Source organism: Mobula hypostoma, chromosome 12, assembly GCF_963921235.1.
Source record: "Mobula hypostoma chromosome 12, sMobHyp1.1, whole genome shotgun sequence".
In the NCBI taxonomy this organism is placed as follows: domain Eukaryota; kingdom Metazoa; phylum Chordata; class Chondrichthyes; order Myliobatiformes; family Myliobatidae; genus Mobula; species Mobula hypostoma.
The window spans coordinates 21,806,119-21,823,517 of NC_086108.1; the positions used below are offsets into that span (position 1 = coordinate 21,806,119).

General features: G+C 38.9%; 1 protein-coding gene across 2 annotated transcripts in view; it reads left to right on the forward strand.

Moving 5' to 3' along the window:
• Positions 1–2,537: 2,537 nt before the first annotated feature.
• The window catches only part of rasal2 (RAS protein activator like 2), a 418,356-nt gene continuing 403,494 nt past the window's right edge, over positions 2,538–17,399 (forward strand). Inside the window, exon 1 of one of the 2 annotated variants that reach the window (XM_063063734.1) lies at positions 2,538–2,919. In XM_063063734.1, coding sequence (XP_062919804.1) covers positions 2,787–2,919 — 133 coding nt within the window. In that variant the 5' untranslated portion in view covers positions 2,538–2,786. The remainder of the gene's footprint in view (positions 2,920–17,399) is intronic. The other variant, XM_063063733.1, reaches the window with a different exon arrangement.

Consider the following 17,399-nt stretch of genomic DNA (forward strand, 5'->3'; position numbering starts at 1 on the left):
TAGGCTGTAACCAGCAACAATATACCAATTCAACTCAATTATTAACTGAAAATTTTAAAAACTGCTGGTGCTGGAATTCCAAAATAAAAACAGAAAATGCTGGAAATATTTAAGCAGCGTTTTGGTGGAAGGAAAAATAGAGTTAAGGTTTCAGTTTAAAGAACTTGGAAATGAAGAAAACAATTTGGTTTCAAGATGTAGCGAGGTTGCGGGAGGGAGGAAATATGAGGTCAGGTTCAGATGAGTTTATTGTCAAACGTACCAGGGTGTAATGAAATTCCTTGTTTGTGTGACTCACATTGTAAACAGTGTAATAATAAATACAACAATAAATTTAGCAATGGGGCCAAAACAACAAAATGGCACGAAGTATCATGGTGCAAACTAAAGTAGTTCAGAAAAAATCCTAAAGTGACAAAAAGAAAGAGGTGAAGGTAAGGGTTAGGGGAGGAAATTTGAAAGAGGTAATTGGTTTGGAAGTCTGATAACAATGGGGGAAATTGTTTGTGAGTCTGGTCATCTGAGTTTTAAGCTCATGCATCTTTAAGAAGGTGGAAGAGAGACAAGGGAATGACTGGGGGCAGGCATTTTTGATATTACAGTTAGCCTTCCTTTGGTGATGCACCACAAAGATGGACTGGATGGGAGGAAGTAATGAACCCCTGATGGACTACAGTTTTTACTACATTTGTGAATTGTGCTGGAATATTAAACAATCAAAGGCTGAATTGCTTCACAGGACAACTCCCTCCCCACTGATGGTAAAGGCCAGCACATGAGGACGAAAGATGAAGTGTTAACAATGAGATAATCCATCTAAGCCTCCACTTGAGTTCCCCACCACCACAGTCATTGGCAGTTCAATTTACTCTGGACCACATAAGGAAACAGTTGATGCTCCAAAGCTGACTACATCTTTAGTTGAGAGGTCTTGGCAATGGAAAGCATGGGTATTGACTTGAAAGTGTGAAAAATAGCTTATATTATATATATCCCATCTTCAACAAGTAGAACAAACCCATTTTGACTATTTACCATGTGCTCCTGATACTCACAGTTGACAGAAAACTGATGATAAATGCCACAAATAAATGGATGTTATTGACCCAAAAAATGACTCACCTTGGGCTTCACCAGAATCACTCATCTTCAGGCATTATTACAGCTCATTCCAAACATGGTCAAGTGAGGTGAGACTGAGTGATTTTCATGTCAAGCCAGCATTTGATTGAGGCTGGTATGTTTCGGATCAATGGCAATTTGAAGAAATCTCCATCAACAAAGGATTGCTCTTGCAAAGGTAAATGGTTATTGCTGTAGGAAACTGGTCACTTCAACCTCAAGGTTTATATCAGTTTTGTATCCTAGTTTGGACTATCTTCTGTTATTCATTGATGATCTGTCCTCTATCACAAAGTTGGGCAGGCACTTGTTCCATAATAATTGCATTCAACGTTTAATTCCATTCACCCCCTCAGATAATAAAACAAATGAAGCCAGTAAGTAGCCACTTTCAAGAGTAAGTTTACCAATTTCTCATTATAATTCAACAGCATAGTTCTATATCATCAATGCTTTGTATGCCACCTTTGGCCAATAGTTCAATCTAGCCATCTATATAAATCATGTGGCTATAAGCACTGCTCAAAGGAGGTTTATCCTGCAGCAGGCCGTTCATTTCTGGAAATTGTTCCATCATGTGTAAGGAAGAAATCAGAAATATGTTGGGAATATTTTCCTAGATGGGTCTGACTCCAGCAAAATGTGGGAAACTTAACAGTGATATGAACAAAGTAGCCTACTCTCCCACCAAATGACCCTGCTGTTAGGGATGGGAACATTTACTCAATAGATTATTAGAGAACTACCAGAGTTATGGTTTCTTGCCTTTGATGAGACTTCCATTTGTTGCAATTGGTTGAAGATTTTCTGCGCAAAAATCTAAATTAGGTTAATACATAACACTGGTGCTGGAGTTTTAGGAGAAAAATCAATAATTGGGAAGTTGTCCTGGAGAGGTGATTGAGGCACAATCTGACCTTTAGAGAAAGGAGTAGCTGTAGCAGTAGTGTGTGGTGAGATCTGGTGGGTGAGAGCATGGGAGATGATATAAGAAGAGGAGAGAATAGATGGAGGGGGATAAGAGGTGGTGATGGAAAGGTGGCTGATGAAGGAGGAAACTGAATTTGAGGGATCAGCAGCAAAGGGAGTAGGGTTGAGTGATGAAGGGGCTGGAGCTGTGAGAAGGTGGTTATTGAAGGGGAGGAAGCTGAGGAGGAAAATATTTGAAGGGAGGAAGGAAGATTGAGGAAGACAGGAAAAGGGACCGATTAAGGGATGGGATTGCGTTGGAAGGGTGAAGGAAGGGCCAAGTGAAGAGTTGTGTGGATCTGTTAAGCCCAAGTACAATGTTGAGAAATGTGGCTGGGGTCTCCGAACTCTGGGCGTGACCGTGGCATCTCTGGTTGGGGACGGGGTCGATGGCTCTGGATATGATTGTAGGGCTGTTGCTTTGTGCGATGGCTCTGGGGGCGATTGCGGAGCCTGTTGCCATGGCTCGCTGTGTGCAGTAGTTCTGGCGCCGGTATCGGCAGCAGTTCATGTCCTGATCCTGGGCCGATCCGATTGATTTGTTTCCCGTTTGCTCTCTTTTCCCTGCTGCTTTGCCTTGCTTGATAGAAGCGGAAGCTGGGAGCGTCTGCCGAGGCCCCGGGCACTGGTGTGGAAGTGGCCCGGAGCTGGGCTTTCTGTTCGGACGAGCCGGCGCCGGCAGGATTGCAGCCGGCATGGAAGCGCAGGATGGAGCCGGGAGGCTGGACCTGCTGCCGGCTACCGGGGTGGAGGAGTCCGCGCTGGACCCGGTGGAACGGATTTTACTGGAGTCTGTATGTCAACAGCAGGGATGGATCAGAGTGTATGGTAAGAGGGGGAGCAGTGCCTGAGGAGTGAGGAGGGGGTCAGTGGACAGTGGATGGGGTGAAGGTTCTTGGCAGGACGATGGATGGGAGTGGCGGGGACAAAGGTCGGGGCAGGGGTTATAGCTGAGTACTGGAGGCACTAGGTATTGGATAGGTATGGTCGTACAAGTTGCTGGAGATTATAGGGAAAGGTCAGTATTTTGGGTGAAGGACGAGGGCCATTGGTCAGGCGGGACTATGGAGAGGGACGTAGGCCGTTGACTTTATGCCTGATAACTCGTGAGTGATGGTGGGAACCGGACGCTGATGGGCGCCTTTCACAGACGAGCGAGCTGGCAAGACTCAGACTGAGAGACGGTCACTGTGATTGAGGAATGAGTTCGGAAAATACCGCGAAACAGGAGGGGGGAGACGACCACATGAAAGGGATGCGAAGCAATGGGAAGCAAGAACAGGAAATGAACGAGCTAACTTTATAATATTCTATTGAATTCACTTTTTTTTATGTTTTGCGAAGTGTATTCTGAACGTTAGGATGTCTGAGTGCTGCTTGAGAGAGTGCCTTTCTCACTTGGAGCGTACTTCTAGTCAAATTGGCACATCTGAACGTATTAGCAGCAATATTATGTGGGTAAAGTTTTATAAGCTACAAGGCTACAAACTGTGATAATTGTTTTTCTGCTGTAATTAGTGACAAGATACCGTTGATTAACTTGTTTTGTAGATTAAAATTGTTTTTTTATTTAGTGTTCTCTTTACAAAACTAATAAACAATTTTTGATTACAAGAAACAGAGCAGTGTGTATAAACAAAATACTAATTTTAATCTTGGTTATTTCAACTTTGTCTGCAGTCAAGTGAATGAGTAAAAGGACTTTGTATTTTATTTTTCCAATCTGACAATTAATACTTTTGGAATGTAACAAATGAACCTGATTAAAAATGAGCAGTTGCTCAACTCCATTGATGTTCAATCTTATGTTCAAATTGTGCTCATTGTTTCTGTTTCAGCAATTGTAAGTTGTATGTTGGATGAAGTATTCCATTTTGTCAATGAAAAAGATGTTTGCTTCATGATGCACCAGTTACAGTTTTGTGTTAAAATTATTTTGTTCATCTTTATATTTAAGGTATAAAGAGTATGAAAAGTGTTCATGTTAGTGAAGGTAATGGAAAAGGAAATCGGGTGCCAGAATGTAAGGTGAATTATGAAGGAAGAATCTTGGAACTGGAGAATTATTTAGCTTCGGATTTGTCCGTGCAGGAACATTGCGCAAGTAGGACATTCAACAAATAGGAATTATTTTCTGATGAGTAGTCGGAACTTATAGCCTTAAATTAAGACTTGTGGAGAGAAAAAGAAATGGCATTGATCAGCTGTCATTTTATGGCCTGGAGTTTTGAGGGGCTTCCCAGTGGTTTTATTAAATGTGTCATTAAGAAGCTGAATTTGTTGTATTTAGTAGAAATGTGGATACCAATTAACTATAATGACAGTGGATGAGGGAGAAGAAACTTTGTTAGAAAAACAATTTTGCATTGCATAGAGAATCGGTAAATGTACCAAGTGAAGCACACACAAAATGCTGGCAGAACTCAACAGGTCAGGCAGCATTTAATAAAATGAATAAATAGTTGATGTTTTGGGCCAAGACTCCTCATCAGGACTGGAAAGGAAAGGGGAAGAAGTGAGAATAAGGAGGAGGGTGAGGGGAAGGAGGACAAGCTAGGCGATTGGTTAAGCCAGGTGGGTGGGGGAGAGGGTATGAAGTGAGAAGCTGGGAGGTAATAAGTAGAAAAGGAAAGCGCTGGAGAAGAAGGAATCTGATAGGAGAGTGGATAATGGAAGAAAGGGAAGGAGGAATGGCAATTGGAGGTGAGGAAGAGGGGTAAGAGGGGTGCCAGAGTGGGGAAATGAAGAGGGAAGGGTTGAGGGGGAAAAACTTGCTGTAAGTTGGAGAAATTGATGATTATACCATCTGGTTAGAGGCTACCCAGACGGAATATGAGGTGTTACTTCTCCAACTCATCATGGCAGTAGAAGAGGCCATGGGCTGATATGTTGGAATGGAAATGGGGATTGGAATTAAAATGGTTGGCTACAGACAAATTCCGCTTTTTATCAAGGCATTCAACAAAGTATAACTTTGTGGTTTTTGTAGTTGAATATCTTGCTGATGTACAATGTGTTCTAGCACAAACCAAGGGAGTAAGGCAGTTTGGGAATAAAGTTTGTGTAGAGTGCCAGGGTTCTATCACACCACTGTCCTATGAGGAACCACTCCCTTCAGGAAAAGAATGGGGGAGGGTGAATTAAACATGGGTAGGGCTGGAGTTAGCTGTCCTGTTGAAATTCATCTGAGTAACACTAATGAATGCAGTGTGATTTCATCTTCTGGCAGAATAGTAAGTTTGAAGTCATGCTGACTCAATTCCAGCTGACTAAGTTTGACACTTTTTCAACATGTTGTACGTTCCTTAGTTGGCTAGTCCAGGAACAAAAGACTAAAACTGCCTTTTTTGAATTCTTTTGTTATTGATTTTTTTCCCCCTTCTGGGTAGCCACTGAGAAACAGAGGGGAACTGAAGTAACCATCCTCATCTGCTTGTCTCTAATAGGCACAAAGGAGTGCTTGCTGGATAAATGCAGACTTATTATTAACTCTGCTTAAGGCGGCACTGTGAAACATCCATATTATTTTGCACAGACTCATGCTGGTTTGCTAGATGCTATCAGAGTAGTAACTTCAGTGAGCAACAGAACCTCTTTGGGATTTATTTACATCATAGTTATTTTGTGTTAACTCTTAAGAGTCTTGCATGTGACTTATTGTTAGTTTGCACTTATAAGTGCAGTCCAATTCTAATCCTGGCAGGTGCCCCTTACTAGCTGGTCTGTTGTTAAGGGAACAGACTAAAACAGAATAGTTTGTACTAAAAACGCAAACAACAGGAATTCTGCAGATGCTGGAAATTCAAGCAACACACATAAAAGTTGCTGGTGAACGCAGCAGGCCGGGTAGCATCTCTAGGAAGAGGTGCAGTCGACGTTTCAGGCCGAGACCCTTCATCAGGACGAAGGGTCTCGGCCTGAAATGTCGACTGCACCTCTTCCTAGAGATGCTGCCTAGCCTGCTGCGTTCACCAGCAACTTTTATGTGTGTTGCTTGATAGTTGTACTATCGTATTTGTGTGGAATAAATGAAATTATTCCTCAATTGAGATTGCTAAGTTTAAATCAGCATTGTAACACATTTCAGTGGTGTCACCTTCTGAAGTTGTATATAGTATGCTATATTTCAAGCATTTCAGTTTGTGGGCAGTGTTAGGTGCAAGTAGAAGTGTTTAAGGTCAAGCTTATCTTTTGCTTCACTATCCATGAATTGCTTTTTGTTTAGGTGTGCTGTATTTAACCAAGATTAATGTCTTCAACGGCAAGGAATAGTTAACCAGGCATGCTATACTAATGCTCTGAAGTGCCTCAACTTGCTTGAAATATTGATTTCCTAAATCAGCCATAGAATTGTAACCATCAGTAACTTTTGATCCCAGTCAAAATATTAGAGTCTGAAGTTTTTGGGCGTTTTCCGTACTGATGTGAGCCTGCAAGGGATAATCACCTTTATGAATGAAGGACTGCCTTGATATTTTGCAGGACCTGTATGATTCAGCTATTCGTTATATTCATCATATCGATCAACTAGTAGCATTCTACTTTGCTGTTTAAAGTGTGAATATTAAATACTCTTTAAAAACTGGACTATGGACCTAATCTGAATTGAAATGCTGTTTTCATGAATCACTCAGGTTTGCCTCAGGATGTTTGGCACTGGTAGGGAGTGAATATTATTATTTTTTCCCCTCCAACAAGAATGCAGATAACCCCCAGGAAACGTCATTTAGCACTGGTTTTGCTCAAATATTATTATTGGAAGATTGTTATAACAAAGGCTTGAATGTAGTGGCTGGAACTATAGTGAATGGGATGAAGTAAAAGGTGAAAATTGAAATTGAAAGATTAGCATAAAATACTGGAAATGATGTGAAAATCTGGGTGTTGCTTGCATGACCTGTGAAATTATAAAAAGATTTTTTTTTAAAAAGAGATTTATTTAGAAGTATTGTCATCTGCCACAAAGGCAGATTATCCAAAAGTGTTTATGGGCACAATGATTGCAAGCGGAGTGTTGAGAGTGAAGAAAACTCGTTCAGTACAGTATATGTTACTTAATAAAGCATTTTGAACTTTGGTCCGGAGAGTAGCTTCATCAGAATGTATGGTGAAGTGCTCAATCTTGAGGTTATGCTCATTCGACTGTCCCAGAAATCACATTTTAATTTTATCCTTTGTGCATTATCATTGTGTTATTTTTCAAGAAATTGCCCCATATTCCCTTTAATACACTTAAACATCATGGTAGGAAGCTGAGAGAATATTGTGAAATGTCTATATTCAGTACATGTAGGGATTTAGGAATCAGGGGCGATTGAACATATATTTTAGAAATCATAGTTCATATTACTTCTTTTCCCTCTTTGGTAGACTACATATGTTATTGATGCTATTTATGTATGTCATTGATTCTGTTTCTATAGAAATGGTTACAAATTCTGATGAGAACTTGAAGTTAGGATGCAGCCAAGTAAGCTGGATGATCTTCTGAAACTTATTTCAGGGCTTGGTAAGGATGGGAATTCATGAGGTCAGAAGGGTGAATCTGTATGCTTGCCTGTCTTTCATAGTTTTCCTCATAGCCGAGAGGCATTTAGTGAAAAGTGCAATGTCCTGCTTGGTATCTTACATAGCTAGTAGAAATTGCAGACATTGAATATCTGACAGACTGAATAAGGCATCATTATTTCTAGATTTGCAAGTTTCTCTGTGGAAATTAGATTTGATGTCCTATTTGTTGCTATACTCATGAGTATTTTTGTTGTTTGTTGTTGAATGCCCATAAAAGGATAACAGGTTCTGTATCAAAGAAGTATGGTAAGAATCAATTGATCGAACCAAAGATTTGATAAAAACAGTAATACACACAAAATTGTTTCCAGCATCTGCAGATTTTCTCTTGTTTGTGATTTGACCAAGAAAGTTGGATTTGAGCAGTCATAGAGATGCAGATGCACAATGGTTTGGAAGAATAGAGGTTGCTGAAACAAATTTTCAGTGATTCCAGTGAAAGCAAAAATCCATAGCTATAAAATGAATTGTTTTTGGACCAGTGTGCTTGAAGACTAAGTGATTACTGACTTGTGGGATGTGGCCTCGTGGAGGAATTTGAACAGTAAAATTACATTTTTGTAAATGGATTTTGGAGCATAAATTAATATTAGACTAATGGACAAAAATTATGTAGATTGGATAAGGTAATACAGAAAGCTGATGAGGAGGGCATTGGAATAATTTAGTCTCAAGCTGATGTGGGAGTGAAAGGTTCAGTGAGAGAAGGGGTGATGTTAAATGTACAAAACAAAATGGCAGAGGTAGGCAGTATTCCTGAGGTGAAATTTTTTTTTCTGCATTAGTTGGGATTTTTATTTGAAGTCTGCTGAGTCCTGGTCAAAAGTTTGTTAAAGGATAGCATTCATTGCACATGGAGTTAAAATTAATGAAAAAGCTTTATCGTAATGAATTCAGAAGTGCTGGGTGTCTGGTTAGGTTGAAGTAGTTACTGAATTTGTATGTGTTGTGGTCATAGAGTCACTGCTTCCAGTTTGTCAATGACTGTATCAGGAAATGGTTTGGCTGTGTGAACCTCAGCTCAGGCTGACTCTTCAATGATGCTTTTGTTCAGCTAGTTCAATCATTACTTTGGTGTGGCTGGAATTAGTCTTTATGTTGAAAGAAAATGAAGTAGAAATGTCCTGTACAATGAAAGAAATGGACCATTTGAGTACTCTGGGATAGGAATAGGATTCAAATGAATTGAATTTGCCATAGTATGGGGAAGTCAGTGGCAGTATGGCAGCAATTAATGATTGATGTACTTTGGTCTATTTCAAAGCATCATTACAATAGAGCTATTGCAATTGTTATATAGAATTGTTCATCAGATACCCTCCTTGTGAACATATGAACACCCAGAAACATTGAAAACTAACAAGATCTTTCCTGGATATTTTCAGTTCCTGTTTCTCAGGTTTAGTGGATTATTCTGCAAATATAGAATGAAGCGATTTATATTGAACTGAATCATTGAATTATTTTGGAAATATATGTCTGTATTATGTAAGAACTAATTTTAATCAGAACATGCTTTAATTGTAAAATCATGAGTCTACAAAAGTATAAAATAATTATACTAACTTTGTTTTAACTTTTGTTTTATCAGTTTCCATATTCCTAAGTTCTGTCCCATAAGATCTGCATTAGGTACATCAGATACTTGGTATGTGAAATATATATTCCATTGGTAATTTAAAGGTCTTCATTCTGGGCAGATGGGGGATAATACATGACGGGCGATGGGGGATAATACATGACGGGCGATTTCTCTGAGCAGTTCCAATATTTTCAAATTTTAATACTGTTTCTTTTGTGTCATGTGTCAGAAATCACTATTTCAATTTTCTATTTAGTGAATTGTAAGTTGGATGAAATGGTAACTGACTTAAGGTCGAGTGCTAAGTTTGTTCCTGTATTTCTCTTAATAGTTTTAATGAGCTTATCATTTAATAAGGTACTATCACAGTGACAATCTACAGAATCATAATCAGCTTTAATATCACTGGCATATGTCGCAAAATTTGTTGTTTTGCAGCAGCAGTACCTTGCAATGCATAATAATAAAAACTATGAATTATATACAGTGCCTTGAAAATCTATTCAGCCCTCACAACTATTTTCACAATTTTACTGTCTCAATTTCTAAATTTAAAATATATTGAAGTAGGATTTTTTGAGCTAATCTACAAAACATTGCACATTGTGTCAAATCAAAAGAAAAATTCCTAAACCTGCAAAGGGTTTACCAAAAATTAAAAACCAAAATTTTGAGACTGTAAAAGTATTCAGCCCCATTGTAATTACTAACTTTTCTCAGGTGCAATTGGAGGAACACTTACTTTAAATGAGTTAATAAGACTAAATACCTCCTTTCTCTGTAAGGTCCAACAGTATGGTTGATTTTCACCAGACAAAACCAAAATGAAGACAAAAGAGCATTCAAGACAAGTCAGGAAAATAATAATAGAGAAGCTTAACTCTGGGGAAGGGTACAAGACCATCCTAAAGTCACTGAACATACCTCGGAGCTGAGTACAGTCCATCATGATAAAGTGGAAAAATATGAAACCATAGCCATACTGTCTAGGTCAGGCCACCCTGTTAAACTTAGTCACCAGAGAAGTATGACACTTGCAAGAGAGGCTATTATGATGCCAACAGTCATTCTGAGTGAGTTACAGGAGTCAGTGGCTGCAACTGGAGATGAAGTTCTGGGCTCCACAATCTCTAAGGCCTTGCACAGAAAGGATACTTATGGAAGAGTGGAAAAGAAGAAGCTCTGGCTTAAAAAAAGGACTATCCTTGCCCATAAACACTTTGCAAAGCTTCATTTAGAAGATACTATAAAGATGTGAAAAATGGTCTCATGGTTGGATGAAACTAAAATGGAATGGTACGTATGGTGTAAATCTAATACTACGCATCAGTCAGGTAACACCAACCCTACTGTAAAGTATGTTGGAAGTAACATCATGCTACGGAGATGCTTTTCAGCGGCAGGGACTAGAAATTAGTCAGGATTGATGGGAAGATGAATGCTGCTAAACACAGTGAGATCGTGGACAAAAACATGCTAGCTTCTGCCAGAAAGCTTAAACTGGGGAAGAAGTTTGTCTTTCAACAGGACAACGACCAAAAACACACGACCGAAGCAACCATGGAATGGCTTCAAATGAAGAAAATTGACGTCCTTGAGTGCTGAGCCAAAGTACTGACTTTAACCTGATCAAACATCTCTGGCAAGACCTGAAGATTGCCGTCCACTGCTAACTTGGTGCACTTTGAGAAATTTTGCAAAGAGGAATGGGCAAGTCTTGGTCCATCACATTGTGTAAAGCTAATAAATTTTATCCAAAAAGGCCACTGGTTGTAATAGCTCTGAGAGGTGGTGCAACTAGATAATGAGCAAAGGTGGATGAATACTTCTGAATTGTTAACATTTCAGTTTTTGAAGTTTCAGTTTTTCATGCTTTACAATTTTCTCTGTTTTTGGGGTCTACTGTGAAAAAAAGAGCAAATGATTCACAAATAAAAATGCTCAGTAAAATTGTTAAATAACATTGTAATACATTTGTGAACAAAGGGTTGGTGTCTGAATACTTTTTCAAGGCACAGTATAAAAAATCAAATTAAATAAGTAGTGCAAAAATAGAGAAAAAATAGTGAGGCCGTGTTCATTGATTTATTGTTTATTTGGAAATCTGATGTTGGAGGGCAAGAAGCTCTTTGTGAAACATTGTGTGTGTGTGTGTATCTTCAGACTCCTTTACCACCTCCTTGATGGTAGCAATAAGAAGATGGCATGTCCTGGATGATGGAGTCCTTAATGATGGCTGCTAGTTTTTTGAGGCATCGCCTTTGAAAATGTCCTCAATGCTAGTGCCCGTGATGGAGCTGGGAGGGTTTACAACCTTCTGCAATTTTTTCTGATCTAGTGCAACGGCTCCTCTATACCAGTCAGTGATGCAACCAGTTAAAATGCTCTCCATGGTACATCTGTAGAAATTTGCAAATGTTTTTGGTGATACACCAATTCTTCTCAAACTCCTTAGAAAAAAAAATATATATAGCTACTGTCATACCTTCTTTGTAATTGTGTCAATATGTTGGTCCCAGGATAGATCTTCACAGATGTTGACACCCAGGAATTTGAACCTGCCAACCCTTACCGGTGCTTATAATCTTGATGAGGACTAGTGTGTGTTTCCTCAACTTCCCCTTGAAGTCCACAATCAATTCTTTGGTCTTACTGATGTTGAGTTCAAGGTGGTTGTTATTGTTGCGACACCACTCAATGTGCTGATCTATCTTGCTCCTCATCACCATCTGAAATTCTTCCAACAACAGTTGTGTCATCAACAAATTTATAGATGGTGTTTGAGCTGTGCCTAGCCTTACAGTCGTGGGTGTAGAGAGAGTAGAGCAGTAGGATTAGCAAGCATCCTTGAGGTGCACCTGTGTTGATTATCGAGGAAATGTTATTTCTGATCCGCTCATAGTTAGGTCTCCCGGTGAGGAAGTCAAGGATCCAGTGACCCAGGATAATGACCCAAGTTTTGGAGCTTGTTGATTAGAACTGAGGATATGATTGTGTTGAATGCTGAGTTGTAATACATAGACAGCAGTCTAACATACTGTAGATATTGCTATTGTACAGGTATCCAAGTCCGAGTGAAGAGACAGTAAGATTGCATCCATTGACCTATTGTGGCAATAGGCAAATTGCAGTCCATCCAAAGTCCTTGCTTAGGCAGGAGTTGATTCTAGCCATGACCAACCTCTCAAAGCATTTCATCATAGTAGATGTAAGTGCCACTGGATGATAGTCATTGAGTCAGCTCACCCTACTCTTCCTGGGCACTGATATGGTTGTCAGTCTTTTGAAGCATGTTGGAAATTCTGACTGCAGCAAAAAGAGATTGAAGATGTCATGAACAGTCCCACCAAGGGTTTGGCACAGGTTTTCAAAACCCTCCGAGGTAAACCATCAGGGTCTGATACCTTGTGAGGGTTCACCCTCTTGAAAGATATTCTGAGACAGATCACAGAGTTGCTAGAACCTGCAGGGATTCACACAGGTGTAGTTTTATTCTCCCTCTCAAAGTGTGCATAAAAGGCATTGAGTTCATCTTAGAATGAGTGTTTAAAATAAAATTAAACCTGTGCAATACACATAATAAATCATGCAATACACTATTTATACATTTCTTGATATAATTTAAAAGATCAACAAATTTCTTCAGTAGTGTTTCGTAATTTAAAAAAAAGTTTTTAATATGTACATTCTGTTGGGAATTGATCAAGCAATGAAAGATTGAAGGTTATAGTGATCAGTTCGTTCTGCCCACCCCTGAATGAGTTTTCTGTCTCTTCTCTTGTAGTAGGAGATAGAAATTTGAGCATCCTCACACTTTGGTAGGGAATGAACATCTCTGTGACTTGTGTTAATACCAAGTTCTTATAATTTAAATACAAACCCCATTTCCAGAAAAGTTGAGATATTTTCCAAAATGCAATAAAAACAAAAATCTCTGATATGTTAATTCACGTGAGCCTTTATTTAACTGACAAAAGTACAAAGAAAAGATTTTCAATAGTTTTACTGACCAACTTAATTGTATTTTGTAAACAGACACAAATTTAGAATTTGATGGCTGCAACACACTCAACAGCATGTTTACCATTGTGTTACATCACCTTTCCTTTTAATAACACTTTTTAATCATTTTGGAACTGAGGATACTAATTGTAGTAGATTTGCAACTGGAAATTTTGTCCCTTCTTGCTTGATATAAGACTTCAGCTGCTCAACAGTCCGTGGTCTCCGTTGTCTGATTCTCCTCTTCATGATGCGCCATACATTTTCAATAGGAGATAGATCTGGACTGGCAGCAGGCCAATCAAGCACACGCACTCTGTGTCTACAAAGCCATGCTGTTGTAGCCCGTGCAGAATGTGGTCTGGCATTGTCCTGCTGAAATAAGCATGGACGTCCCGATAAGAGACGTCGCCTTGATGGCAACATATGTCTCTCTAAAATCCTAATATATGGTACCTTCACATACATGCAATCACCCATGCCGTGGGCACTGATGCACCCCCATACCATCACAGATGCTGGCTTTTTGCACCTTTCGCTGATAGCAATCTGGATGGTCGTTTTCATCTTTGGCACGGAGAACTCGACGCCTGTTTTTTCCGAAAGCTAGCTGAAATGTGGACTCATCTGACCACAGCACATGGTTCCACCGTCTTTCGGTCCATCTGAGATGAGCTCGGGCCCAGAGAACTTGCCGGCGTTTCTGCATAGAGTTGATGTATGGCTTCCTCCTTGCGTAATACAGTTTCAAGTTGCATTTCTGGACGCAGCAATGGACTGTGTTGAGTGACAATGGTTTTCCGAAATACTCCCGAGCCCAGGTGGCTATAATTGTCACAGTAGCATGACTTTTCTGTGCACTTTTCAATCTTATTTTAACTCTGTCCCAACTTTTGTTGAATGTGTTGCAGCCATCAAAGTCTAAATTTGTGTATATTTGTAAAATACAATTAAGTTGGTCAGTAAAACTATTGAAAATCTTTGTACTTTTGTCGGTTAAATAAAGGTTCACATGAATTAATGTATCACAGATTTTTGTTTTTATTGCATTTTGGAAAATATCCCAACTTTTCTGGAAAAGGGGTTTGTAAGTGATTGTGATAAAACACCTGGAAGTAAATCACAGGTATTATTTTGCTGCTCTGTGGTTAACAATGAATTGAGATATTTGAAAACTAATATTGCATAAATAGTAGAAAATGACAATCAGACCTTTTAGAAGTGATTTTTGAATTGCCACTGTTATACACTTGGCTCATTTTTATTGTCACTTCATGACTGGAAATTCAGCTATGAATTTCAGCTTGGCAGTTTAAATTTTTCTCATGCCAGACCTTCTATTTGATTTTTCTCAACCTTCGCAGGTGTTTTGTACCTTTGACAGCACCATTTGCAGAACAGACTAACGTGGTGCCAAGATCGATAGAGCCCACTGAAACTTCAAGGATACTCTGTATTTGGGCAGGTGGCATTTGAGAAATCTAATATGTAGAGCAATGCAGTTGGTGTCTATAACGGCAGTGTGGTGTTTTCATTACTCAGGCTGTGTTGCCTAAATTAACAACTCAGTGGTGTTGGTGTCACTTCAAGAATTTGTTGCCTAAGCATGTTATGCATGTCTTCTTATAGATAGTAGATTCAGATTTATGAATTACTTTAATTTTGTAGATATTTGGACATAAATTGGTAAAAAAAAAATTAGACCACCTGGTGTTGATAATTCTAATTAGAAGGCTTGTGTTCTGCTGGAATGTGCCCGACCTGGTCTCTTCTACTCCCAACACCCCATTGTTCCCTCTTTCGGAGGAGCATAGAAAAACTCAGCACAGGTATAAAATACAAATCTGATCCAAATCTAAAGATTTCAAAAATTTTTTTTGATATTGGACTCAAACTTGAAATATAGTCGGGTTGTGTCATGTAGTCAGGCTCTTGAACCATGGTTTCAGCTTTTTAGCTGAATTTTAATTCCTTTGCAGACACGAGGAAATCTGCAAATGCTGGAAATTCAAGCAACACACAAAAAATGCTGGTGAACGCAGCAGGTGAGGCAGCATCTGTAGGAAGAGGTACAGTCAACGTTTCAGGCTGGGACCCTTTGTCAGGACTAACTGAAAGAAGAGGATGTGGTAAAAGCATCAATTCCTTTGATGCTTTTACCACATTGTTCAATCATGTTCAACATTGTTTTAAGGTGCTGCTGTTAACACTGGTATTGAAAATAGTTTGGCATGTTCGTGTGTTTGAATACTTGTTACCTGGAAACCACAGTCACAAATATTTACTTGCTCTTGTGAATGATGTCAGTGTTGCTTTTTAACAGCCGCAGATGAGACTTCACTGAACTTGGTGCTCCCATTGAAAGATGAAATTTTCCCTTATATATGTGTTTTTTTGCTATTAATTACAGTGAGAAGCTTTAATCTTCAGAAAACATCAACAAACTAGATGGGGAAATTGTTTATTTTTTTTGGAATTCCCTTTGTTTTGGATGTATTCTATGTAGGGGCCGGGCAATTACTTGGTGTCACTGAGGGAAATGGCAACTTAATGCCCTAGCCAGCTTAAGATCAATTTTTTAGGGGGCTGAAAGTGAGTAACTTGGATTCAGTGACAGTTTAAAGCTTGAAAAAATCAAGCATGAAGGAAGTAGCAGTTAATGTTGAAAGAAAAATTTTCCGTATCACATGTTTTCAAGCACAGCAGTTATATTTTTCAAGCAGCTGACCCTCAGCAGCAAGGCTGTTGTGTGTATATCCTCAAATGAAGCCTCATTTGAATCATGCTCTGTTACTGCAGTGAGGCATCACGTCATTATTTCACAGACTTAGAAAATCCCTGAATGTGCTTGATGAATTGGCTTCATTCTTTGGAAGATCGGAAGATCTGTAAAGGTGGTAGCTTTTAACTATTTCTTATTCCTAATTCTCTGATGCAAAAAAAAACTTTTGACTTACCATTTGCAAAACTTCTGAATTGATTTGATTTCCTTGTGCATGAATTAGCAAACAGTAAATTTGTGATAACTTGCAAACAGTAAATGTGGGGGAAAAAAGTTTAAAAAGAGCACAACCTTTTTGTCAACAATGCCCCTGTTAATTTACTGTGAGTCTTTAAGCACATTTACTTTTAGATCTATTTTGACTGAGGTACCATTCTTAGATAGCACGTTTTATAAGGGTAAAAGAATGTTTATGTGCTGTTATTCTTTTGCACCAAAAACTTCATTATTTAGCTTCATAAGCCAACTGCAATGATAATGAAACATTAAAATTAAGCACCAATCCTCATATTTAAGGGGAATAAATCAAACCAAAATTGGTAGACGTTCTGTAAGGAAAATTTTAGATGGTGTTCCCTGGAGCACAGGAGAATGAGGGGTGACCTAGATTGTATAAGGATTTATGCATTTCACTCAGGAAAAATTAGCAAGATTTTTGTTTAGAGTTGTAACAATGCTGTCAGAATCGGAGATCCTGCCTCAAATCTGCTTAAATTCTTAGTGAATGGTAACCGTGTTATTAGATGATGTTTGGCAGTTAATGTTGTGTGCTCTCATCAAATTTTTGATCAACTGTGAAACAGGGCTAGTTTAGATTTAATTGTACAGATTTGTGACTAATGTCCTATGTACTGTGAAAATTGTCTGATGTTTTATTGGCAGAAAGTTGTCATGAGGAAGAAGAATCTGCTTTGATTCATTGCTGCTTGATTCATTGCTTAATAATTTATTTAGTTTCATTTGTCTGACTATGAAAAAAGCTTGGGGAATGGTTTTGGCTGTGGCAGTTGTCTCTTATTGTGGGGAAAATACTGTTTTTATACTTGGGTCCAAAAACTCAAGGCCCTTGATCAAAAGAGTGCAAATAACCAGGGGTTTATGGGTGGTATCTTTTCATCTTAGCACACCCACAAGAGCTATCCTGAGAGAATTGTCAAACAAAAAGAAAGTTTTGTACTCCTTGGAGAGACTAATTCATTATTAAGATCACTTATTTGTGTAGTATAGGCTCTCAGCCGATGCATTTCTATCCTGATTTGTTCAGTATTTAGGTTCTCTATTGGGTATAAAGGAGAACAGCTGGAAGTTTTGACTCTTTGAACGTTTGGTCTGAGTGGTGATTATCAAGTGCATTGGAATACACAAAGATGA